Here is an 11697-nt window from a genome sequence, read left to right on the forward strand (position 1 = left end):
TCAAATTTTCTTCTTCATGTATTAAAGATAACTCCCGATTTTTTTCCTGAAATCTTCTGATGCGTAAACGTGTTCACGACGTCTTTCTTGCGATGAACTTGTTGGCATAGTACATAAATAAATTGTTGAGAATATCGATGTTGATATACGAAAAAAAAAGGGTATGTCTAAACTGTTTTGTAAACTACTAGTAGTTATACTGGTCACGAACGCACGCTACCCCCACTTGCTCTTCAAAATGTTTTCTTGGGTTACAATAAAATAAGTCTAAGATATAGTTAAGGAAATCCCGATTGGGTCCCAATAAATACTTTCCAATAAATAGCTAACTGTTACATGAAAGTATAAAAACAATTACTAATAGGATACAGTAAATAAAATAACTATTTTTATTTATAAATTAAATAATTATTAATTATTCTTCAATAAGATTGTAGTTCGGAAGTGCAGTTTAGGATTGCCCTACAATACGCAGATCAAAATTTATTGGGTATAGGTAGAAAATGACCAATTTGGGCAAAGTTTGAGCTTTCCCTAAAATACGCAGATCAAAATACATTGGGCATAGGTGGAAAATGCCCAGCTTGGGCAAATCTAACAATCTTCAATAGGGATCCAATTGGAGTTAGGGAATTCCCACAATAAATTCTACTCGGGTACTTATTCAAGGATCGCGCACTTTAAAATATTCCTATTTTAAATACATCGTGTGATAAAGTTTTCATTTATGGAGCTTGTTTTGGCATAAAACTTATTTTGAGGAATTCAAAAAAATTTTTTAATAATAATATTTTGACGACATCTACCTAGATACTAATTGTAAGATTTTGTAAGAAATTCTTTGATGATGTGTTTGTTAAAGTACAAAAATAAAAGTTGCAGTTAACTGCCTTTCAATTTTAGTATAAATGTTGTGCTGTTAACGGACCTAATGACTGGGAACCAATATGGAGGAATAAATCTGCTCCAGCTGCTTGCTGTAAGAACATGCAGCAGAGCAGGTGTGCCATTAGCGAAGCATTCCAAAAAGGATGTCTTGATTCCCTATTTGATGAGCAGCTATTACACGGCTTAATTTTTGGTTTTATTCATGTTGTACTGGTTGTTTGCGAGGTATGTTTTTTAAATATAAATTTGTTATAATATAATAGTTAGAATCCTTCTTGTTTTGTTACAGATTATTACAGCTGCTTTGTCCTTTTACTTGGTAGTTTTAATAGAGCAAATATAATAAATACAAGGGAACAAAACAAAAGCTGAAAAATCGATTAACCTACGCTGCATTCTATATAACTGATTAATACCTGTTGTAATAATTGCAAATACAAAACATAAACAAAATAAAAAGTATAGCATTACAGTTTACTGTTTTATTAAAATGACACAGTAAAATAAAATAAGGGATCCTACCGTAGGAAAAATGCCCTTGTCGTTACGTTACAACCAAAACCCGAAATGTGACTTTTGTGAGGAATTTAGATACGTGTAAAATATGAAACATTAGATTTCGTAACTGTCACTAGATCAAAGCATTCCTTGACTTTTTAACTTACCACAAACCAAAAATAAAATAAATTTTGTTGCTACACGAAGACAAACAGAGGAACCGTCGTCTACAACTTAACTCGAAGGCTACATCGTTAGAACACAAATAAGTTGCCTCGCCAGTGGTTTCTGAATTCACCCGACCAAATAAGTAACTGTGGGAACACTCTGTATAGTATAAAAATTCGTAGACATATGGTACATGCACATGTATGCAAATGACTTAACATTCCTATCGTCGCTGTCGATTGACTAAAACTAAGTCAACCATCGAACTCGGGTCAAACTGCTAGATAAACATTTTACATTTAACCAATGTAAGTAACTATAGTATAAATATTGTGTAAATATTTCGCATAAATCAGCATCGCAAATAGACTATATAGTACAGTCACTGAAGGTTTTCACCTCCGATTTCCTTGAACCTCCATCGATTTTCATGAAAACTGGTGAGTAGTTACAGGGTTCCTGAAGAAACAAAAGTGACATAGTGCCAACTTGCGCTTTTACCCTGGGGGTGGATGCCATCCCTTCTCGGGAATTTTATGAAAAATAACCCCAGAAATTGATAGAGAGACCAATTTTAAGCAAAATTTGTTATATACAGTTATTAGGATAAATCAATACGTTTTGAGTTACTAAAGATCAAAGATTTTGATTTTTCGTGAAAAAAATACGTTTTAAAACAGTTTTTCATAAACAACTCAAAAACTATAAGGTTTTACGAAAAAGTTGTCATTACCAAAATTGAAGCTAATAAAAAAACAAAAAAACTCCATACTTAAAAAAACTTTTAATATTAATTCAAAGTGAGCTATAGGTAATTGAATGTATACTTTTTTCCTGAGAGTACTCAAATCTAAGTATTCAAGCTTAAATAACGGGAAAACGATGCATTTTATAAAATATACTTACTAAACACTTTTCAAAGTGCACAGAAATACCTATCAAATGAGATGCAGAAGAAGTTGATACCATCAAAATTAAGCATTTTCCTAATTTTCGTAAATTTCATTTTCTTTTGATAATAACTCCAAAAATACTCGATAACTCGAGAACGAAATTTGAGTTTGTTTTTTAAGAAAGGTTCTAATTTTTTTTTTATTTTTGTGGGATAAATAATAACCGAGATAGAAACGTTTAAACCCTGCATTTTACTTCGAGAACCATGTAACAGGGGCCCTTTAACCTTTTATCTTTTAAAAAATAAGGGTTTTAAACGATTAAATTTAATACGGACTTATAGCTCTTGAAATTACCTTTCAAATGGTTTTTAGATGAACCTGATATCATAAAAATCAATTGAGTTATTGTAAAAAAAACCAATAAAAATTTTTTGGAAAACTTTTTGGGGCAGAGATTTTATGAGGAAAAAAGATAGATAGTAAGAAGTAGATGTGTATTTTTTATAATCGTACGTGGATCACCCTCGAGACATGAGGAGCAAGAAAATTTCATTTGCCATTTAATAGCCTTAAGTGCGAAAACTCGAATCTCAGATGCTGAGAGTGATGTGCAGCTCGGGTGGAACTTAGAGTTGCAAGTGTCACACTCGACAAAATCAGCCTCATTGCTTTTATTTTTCACTACGATAGATTTATTACACTTGGCACAATTATCCATTGTAATTTTGAACTGAAACTGTTTGATAAAAAAAACTGAGCAAAAAGGGGTGTACTACATATAGGGCATTTGGCATAAATGAATTAATGTAAAAAAAATCATTTTTTTGACTTTCAACACTATTTCTTACTAAACAAAAGTACTTAGCGACTTCTAACTGACATCATTTTTTAGATTATATGGGGATTAAAATACATCTAAAATAAATATGAGGAAAAATACACTGCAGAGAGGATATTTCACAAAAACGAAAAAAAAATCTTTTTCCTTCACTAATTGTTAAATTAAAAAAGTTTGCCTAAACATCTCAGATTGTGAATAACGAAATTCACGATCAGTGTATTTTTACACTATTTTACCAAAAATCGCGTCATAACAGAAAAATTAAGTCATTATGTTCTCTTGACTTTGCTACGCATCTAAAATATGGGTACAAGGAAATATCCTATTTTATACAAGAAGAAAAAAATTATAAGAAAAAATGCCTTTTCGGAACAACAAATTGCAATTCAAACTATTTCCAAATTGCTCATATGCCAAGTACGAAGGCAATTCTCCTGAAATGCGTGACGCCTCAAGGCAAACATCCGATATACGGTCATTTAATATTATTGGAGGAAAACTCAATTTTTTATTTTAATAAAGTCATGCATTTACAATAAATTTATAGAAGCACTAGCCTTTCTGAGTTCCTTAATGACGTGAAAAATTTGCATGATATCGAGAAAATCGTCCACAAAAGGAGATTGACCACTAATGCACCTTATTTCATTGTTCCACTCGCCTCTTTATTGCCTATGCATGTACAGCCCATTTCAATTTGTTTGAATTGTGACCTTGAAGAAATCTGCGCGAAGATAGAAAGAATACACACTAGGCGTGAGCGAGACTGAAATAGTTGGAACAAGCTTGAACGAGCAGAGCTCTCGATGGACGGTCTTAGGAGATCGGCTAGAACTGTACAGTATTAGACGAAAATGTTTAGCAATTTCTTAAAACAAAAATATATATAAATTAACAATAGAAAACAAAGCAAAAGTTTTATAGGTGTGTAGAGCGTTAAGTTAATTTACTTGTTATTATGTTTGGCTAAATATGCTTTTAAATAAAGGATATTCTTAAATTTTAACGAGGAAGTTTAAATAATTTTGCCAACGGTAACTGTGCACTTTTGTCTAGCTCTCGCTCGACGATCGGTGAAGAAATGAGCTCCGCAGACAAATATGATTGAATTTGGAATTATGCTATGGCGCATCCTAACAAAGGGAAGGGGCATATTTCCAACTTCTTGGAAAGAACAGTACAGGTACGCTGGCGAGAGGTCGTCATAGGAAGGGGAGAGCTAAGTTTTGTTTTTTAGTTGACTTTATATTCTGAAAAGAAAACTTGCTCTAGCTGCATTGTTATTAATGGTAAATATAACCACCTATGTAAATTTGATATTAAGATACTTTTTTGGATGATTCCACGGACGATTTTTAATATTTTAATATTTAACCACCTACAGTCGGAAAGTAATAATGTGCCCCAGCTTGGGGCTAGTCGTTAACAGGCTGGGATATGTTGTTCAGGTACCTCTGGAAGGTATAATTTGTAAAAAAAGATGTATTGAATTTAGCCAAGCATGTATTACAGATTAATCAACAATGTCTTATTAATAATCAATCAGATTACTTAATTTTTGGTACATTAAACAAACATCTGATTGTCTGGCCACAGTTTTTAATTTCTGGCCACCTTTCATAACTGCATCTGCAGCTCATTCCATGATGTCCAGGGATATAGAATCTCGTGTAGTTTTTCGAGTGTAAGTCCTCATGCTGCAAAAGAAAAACAATATTTTTACTAAGGCGATGAGCGAACAGTAATGGATAGATAAATTGGGGCAAGTTGTTCCGAGGTCTCAAAGTGGCCCCCAAAAACGGAACATGTAAAATTTTGTAGGTTAATGCGACTTACCCAAATAGAGACATATGTTTGATTAATTAAAAATAAGGAGTTTTGTGTAGTTTTTATTTACTTCAAGTAAATATTGACAAAATTGACGTATGAATACCGTTTGAAGTGTCAAATGTAGAGTACACCTCAGCTTTTATAATATTTATGAGGAAGATACAGAAAAATTGTTAGACATAAATCTAATGTAGATATTGATAGAATGGTAATGGGCTCTGTTTAAATGAGTAGTGGTTTGCATGCATAATCTACAAAAGTTAACGGGAAATTTAATTTTTATTGAAAGGTACGTGCCGTTTTTTATAATTTACATTTTCCCTTGTTTTACAGTTTCTCATGAATAAGTCAAAGTTTTGGTTTGTGCGGTTTACAATTTAATGCTCTTATATGTAAGAAACTGTACTCTCTTGAATTCCGCAATAATACATTGAGATTGCCATTAATAAAAAATATCGATGACGTCATACTTCCTAAAAGAGCTACCCGGTACCTAACAATTTTATTCGAATGAATACGCAAATACAAACAAAATTTAGCGGGTTCCAGTGTTTACCTTATGAAACCACTGTATATATTTACGTTTATTACTATTCTACCCCTATATCTCAACTCTACATCCGTAAGTATTTTTAGCTCCTTATTTCCTACTCGTAAAGCTAAGATGGCAAGACGCTTTCCTCTTTGTCTTCTAACTTAATTCGTTATCCGTTCGTTATTCGTCTATCCGCGCCTCTCTTTCTTCATATGACTAATACTACTTATTTAAAATGTTTGTTAACAGATTTACAACAATCTTCGATTTTCTGCTTATTCATCTTATTTAATTGAAGATCTTCAAATTTTGACCTTCTTGTTTTAAAACTTCCCCCTTACTATTCTTTAAATTTTTAGTATTGAAGATGCTACTGTTCGTTTCAAGAAATTAGAGATATGTCCCTTTCCTTTATTAGGATTCATCGTAGCATAATTCCAAATTCAATCATATTTGTCTGCGGAGCTCATTTCTTCACCTATCATCGATCGAGAGGTAGACAAAAGTGTACAGTACCATTTGCAAAATTATTTAAGCTGCGTCGTTAAAATTTAAGAATATGCTTTATTTAAAAGCATATTTAGCCAAAAATAATAAGTGAATTAACTTAACGTTTTACACACCTATAAAACTTTTGCTTTGTTTTCTATTGTTAATTTATATAAATTTTTGTTTTAAGAAATTACTAAACATTTTCGTCTAGTACTGTACAGTTTTAGCCGATCTCCTAAGCCCGCCCATCGAGAGCTCTGCTCGTTCAAACTTTTTCCAACTATTTCTGTCTCGCTCACGCCTAGTGTGTATTCTTTCTATCTTCGCGCAGATTTCAAGGTCACAATTCAAACAAATTGAAATGGGCTGTACTTGGGTCCTTCACTATATGGGATCTATCTTACGACAAATGGAAACGTTGATCGGGGTCGACGGTCAAAGGTTGTTAGGATACTTATTAGGTCACATGTAAATGTATACAGGGTGTTTTTAAAATAAGCAACAAGTCTGCAAGAGGTGATCGATCGCTGTAAAACAAGAAAAAACACTGTATTTCTTTTGCATTTTTGTTCTCATTTATTGTTTCTTGTTAGATTAAATTAAGTGCGATTGACGATGTGTATATTTACAGCCAAACTACAGTAGTTGTGAGCTTACATTGCGTACGTATGTACACAGTGTTAAAAGTAGGTCTATATGTCAGTGTCATGGGTCAGTGCTAGATTAGACGTACGGGTCATGTACCTTGGTCATCGTAGACCTGATCTAAACCCGTTTGACTTCTTTGTATGGGGTTGTGTGAAAAGCGCATATATCAAAAGTTAGTGATGATTTACACAACCGTGTATGATCGCTGCAGGTGAAGTACGCCGATTGCCTGACGTTTACGGGCGACTATAAGTAACTTTTATAATGCATGTACGTATCTGTGTGTATGTGTGGTGTTGCAATTATTTCTTTGTGATTTGAGGATAAGGATAACTGGCGAATTATCCATACAAACAATTACCCTCTTTAGCAATACCTTAATGGTGATTTTAAAATAAAACAAATTAGTATTTCCCATTCAGAAGATATTAGATCAACTATTAACGTTCACATAACGTAAACTTTTTCTTTCTTTCGACGGTTTTTTTGATATATCTCGAAAGTAATGCACTGATCGATAGCAAAAAAAGGAACGGTAAATGCTTTTAATACCTAGAATTTTGTCTTTGCAAAAAACCGTTTTTTTTTTTTGAAGTGAAACTTGTTTATTGCCGATAGGGTAAGTTCGTTTTATGCAAGTTGCTATGTAACCAAATCGTGCAACGGATGTTCCTCCTCTACTCGATCAGGTAGTCGAGTTCGTAGTGGGGGTCGCTTGAGCCGTGAGCGCGCTTCAATGTAACGTTCGTTACAGGCAACTCCGGCATGTATAGTGTAACCGTAAAAAAATGTATGAATGTATTTGTATATGTGTGCCTACGCTCTACAGTCGAAACGACACCAGTGGCGCCAATTCCTTAACCCCTATCCCGGTATGTTTGTGTGTTTGAAGAAGTTTCGCTTCAGTAGCGTGTTGTATAGTTACACGTTGTATTTTTCTTATAGACATCGCGGGTACCTACAGCTAGAAGACAGGCTTAGAACATTTACCGAAATTGTTTCTGAGTCGACCAAAACTGTCCAACATTTGACGTATTTCATTTGCAGCGAGCCTCCGAAGCCGTACAGATCATTAAAGTTGTGCACTTGGTTTGGTATTTTATGCGATGTTTCATAACAACAACTGTTCTATGTGACATACTGACCTGTTCCACTGATTGATGTATTGCTGAATTAGTTTATTAAACTGGGCTCGATGAGAGTAAAATCTCAAGGCCATGAAACGACACGTTTTGCAACGATTTGTCTCGCGAAGCGATAGGCTATGAGAATAGAAAGGCGCGTATGCGCATATCGGTATTACAGTCAGTTGTTAGTGACCGGCGTCTCACATATTATAGTATTGTGTATATTCACTATAATATACTGCTACATTAATTTTTTGGTTATATTTTACAGTAAGTGTATTACAGTAAATGGTAACAATAATTAATATTTATTTATGGTAAGAGTGAGTATTATTATGTATTAATTCTAATTCTTTGTAGTTATTAATAGTTTACGGTTTCTTAAGTACTTGGAAAAATAAACGGAAGCAAAAAAAATTTTGACCATTTTTTCGTTATTGAATTACATAAAAACGTACTGAAGTAATACTCCTTAGGTGGACTAAGGATAAAATATGTTGGAATGCATAAATCCTGAAAATTCTCGTACTCTCTCTTTCTTTCACCAATCATTACTTATTCGTCATAATGGTATAGAGATCGCCAAAGAAGTTTCACTTCTTTCACGTGTACTGAGTTGCACCTGTTTTTCAAGAAATTCCACAGACATTTTAGTGAACAGCAAGACTCCCCATTCAGTTACTCTACTTGTGACTTACTCAACAATGTTGTGCGCGCACGAAGGACTACTCTTATGTCAAATGGCCTCTGAGTTTAATGAGCCAATGTTCTTATTAATTTGAGTGCACGTTACCAATTAGCCTTATGTAACTGGCACTATATCGACATCTACTTACATTGACTGCTAATTGTAACATTTCAAATATGTGATAACAGTCTTCCGAGCTACTTGTTAAAAGATAACTTACTGTTTTGACTAACAAAGTAACATAAAAATACTTTCAGATTTGTATCCTGTCCATTCCTACCATGTGTAAGTGTTCCAAGAAATTCGTCAGATTCTTGCTCTACTTTTCAACCATAATTGTATTGGTGAGTATTATCCATAAAGCATCGATAAGAAAAATGCATTTACTAAATTATTCTTTTTATTTAGCTAATCACACCTAATAGTAAACATAATTCGTTGTACGATCACTACGTCATTAAGGAAAGTAGGTTCAAGTTAAAAGTTTAAGTCGCCCAAACAGCTACATCAAATGCAAATGTCAAATGTAGTTATCAATCGGTTGGTATGAAGAATAACAGCTTAAATAAATCTGATTTTATCCCCAACATTCACGTCAGAAGTTCATTCCGCATTGGCGTTATCTTTTAATTGCAATAACGTCACCTTTTTAAAGTGAAACTTTTATTACATCGCTTCAAATTTTTTCCTCTGTCTATAGCAGGGATGGCGAACCAATGGCACGCGTGCCATTAGTGGCACGCTACACAATATTTTTGGCACGTCACTAATGTTTCTGTGATTAATTCTTTGATCAAAGAATTTTCAGTTCAGAGAATTATCGGAAATACTCAAGTTTTATTTTTATTATTTTTCCAATAATCACAGATAAAATTATTTGATGGCACATCTATGACCTGATTAAACTTTTTTTTTTTATAAAAATGGCTCGTCGATACGTGAAGGTTCGCCATCCCTGGTATAGGTAATACCTAGGTGCGGGATGGGCCAAGGCATTTAAAAATTNTTCAGAGAATTATCGGAAATACTCAAGTTTTATTTTTATTATTTTTCCAATAATCACAGATAAAATTATCCTATGACCTTATTAAACTTTTTTTTTATAAAAATGGCACGTCGATACGTAAAGGTTCGCCATCCCTGATCTACAGCATGTCGCATTACAGCCGGCCGCGGAGTAGGGGTAAAACTGATACGCGCTCGGCAGAGGAGCCAAGGCCAATGTTGCGGTGCCCATGGCTCGCATGAGCTAATCGTGTAGCATTTATATTCTCACGCATTCCTGCAAGTGCATGACAATTACATTTATAGACTATGAAACTCAAAGTGAAAATGAAATTATTGTATAACCGAAGTTCAAAATGATTCAATGATTTAAATAAATATTGTTCTCAGTTTTTAACGTGCGTCTATCATCTGAATGATTGTATTTATTGTATTATATTGTCCTGCTACTTCATCTGCGATACTCTCAAGTGTCGCTCCCACGTTATACTGGCGGTGCTGGTCGGACATTTCTTTCACTAGTCCTCCACACATCACTTCTTCGTAGCCAATAAAATCACTCGCGAACCTTTCCTAAAATCTTCGTTTTGCCAAAATGCCCTTCGCCGTGGATAGCTTTTAAGACTTCTGATACTCTGTTCTTCGGAAGTATCACTTGTGGAATTTCGATTGAGCAATTATACCATCTGAAAGGTGAGAAATTGGTCATAAAAGGTCAGTTGGTTTTATTAATTGGTCAGCGTTAGAAAAATTTTTATTAAGGGTTAACGTTTTTCAAGGTCATTGTGAAATATTAGTACCTCATTCGCATCATCATAAGGTCATCAGTCCTAAAACTGGTTGGACACGTACCTCAACTCTTTCCTATCCTGAGCTAAACTTCGCATTTCCCTAAAACTTCCTTAACTATTTGCGAACAGTAATCTAATCTAGATCTACCTACCAGACCTTCATGCCTGAGAAGGTGTCCTACCAACCTATCTCGCCTATTTTTTATTGACTTTCAGTCCTCTGTTCTCCTATTCTTTCCAATACCTCATCATTTCTAACCTTTTCTACCTACGATATTCTCATCATCCGCCTATAACACCATTCTAGCATACTTGAAGAATATTGTTCACAAAAGTCTACCTGATTACAAATTGAAAAACAAAAAACCTACGTTTATTCTACTGTAATTACACCAGTTTAAAACTACAACTTACTGTAGCGTGCGTGACGTTAATAGATAGAGGTATCAGTCTATTTGTGAGACTAGAGGGGGATAAGGATGTGATTATGGTCTATTTGCGAGGCCAATAGTCAGACGAAGATGAATCTGTTAGCGACACTGGTTTATTCAATTTATTTACATTCCATTTATTTAAAAAGTATAATTACTTTAATTCGACAGATTTCTGACCTTTGAGTACGGTTTGTTGTTGTTGCTGTTGTCATCTCTCATAGGTTAGTGGTCAAAGCATTGGTGCGTAAAGCCAAAGGTCCCGGGTTCGATTCCCGGCGAGATTGTGACAACAGCAACAAATTTTTCCTTGTTAACATAAGGTAATTTATAGTTGGTCTAAATGGAAAATGAATTTTCACATTAATATTTGATTTATTCGCTCCTTTATCATTATTGCTGTATGTTAAATTTAATAACATCACATCCGGGAAAGTTTAAACAATATAATTGGATGTAGAAACAAACAAATTTTTATTATAAAGAAACTTTAATACATGTATTTATTCAAACTATACGTACTTATTATATTACTTACTTCTTCGTTTTCAGTTTTGTGGAATAGGCCTGCTACTCACACACGCTTATAAAATGGCTGCTCTCGCCAGTTTTAATGAGATCACACAAGGTCTAAATAGCTCAATAGAGCTCGATCCAGTAATATCAATAATTTGTGCTTTAATTCTTATTATCGTATCATGCGTGACAATTTTTGGAATAATGAATAACATAAAAGAAATAATAATTTTCGTAAGTATCAAACATAATATTTTTCGTTAAAGTGAGTACATTTCCAAACATAGGCGTCACCAACGGGACACCCCTCACAGCTCATAAAAGCAATGTTCTTATTAATTTG

The 11697-nt window shown here is 33.9% G+C and overlaps 2 protein-coding genes across 2 annotated transcripts in view; both read left to right on the plus strand.

Moving 5' to 3' along the window:
• Positions 1-1336, plus strand: part of LOC108740079 (tetraspanin-9-like) — a 13319-nt gene extending 11983 nt beyond the window's left edge. Inside the window, exons 2-3 of the mRNA XM_018474272.2 lie at positions 904-1113; positions 1178-1336. Coding sequence (XP_018329774.1) covers positions 904-1113; positions 1178-1231 — 264 coding nt within the window. The 3' untranslated portion in view covers positions 1232-1336. The remainder of the gene's footprint in view (positions 1-903; positions 1114-1177) is intronic.
• Positions 1337-5231: 3895 nt separating this feature from the next.
• LOC108740081 (tetraspanin-9-like) overlaps positions 5232-11697 on the plus strand; it is a 12264-nt gene continuing 5798 nt past the window's right edge. Inside the window, exons 1-3 of the mRNA XM_018474273.1 lie at positions 5232-5410; positions 8869-8955; positions 11391-11588. Of these exons, the coding sequence (XP_018329775.1) occupies positions 8893-8955; positions 11391-11588 (261 nt within the window). The 5' untranslated portion in view covers positions 5232-5410; positions 8869-8892. The remainder of the gene's footprint in view (positions 5411-8868; positions 8956-11390; positions 11589-11697) is intronic.

The sequence above is a fragment of the Agrilus planipennis genome, unplaced genomic scaffold (genome assembly GCF_000699045.2).
Source record: "Agrilus planipennis isolate EAB-ADULT unplaced genomic scaffold, Apla_2.0 scaffold168, whole genome shotgun sequence".
Classification (NCBI taxonomy): Eukaryota; Metazoa; Arthropoda; class Insecta; order Coleoptera; family Buprestidae; genus Agrilus; species Agrilus planipennis.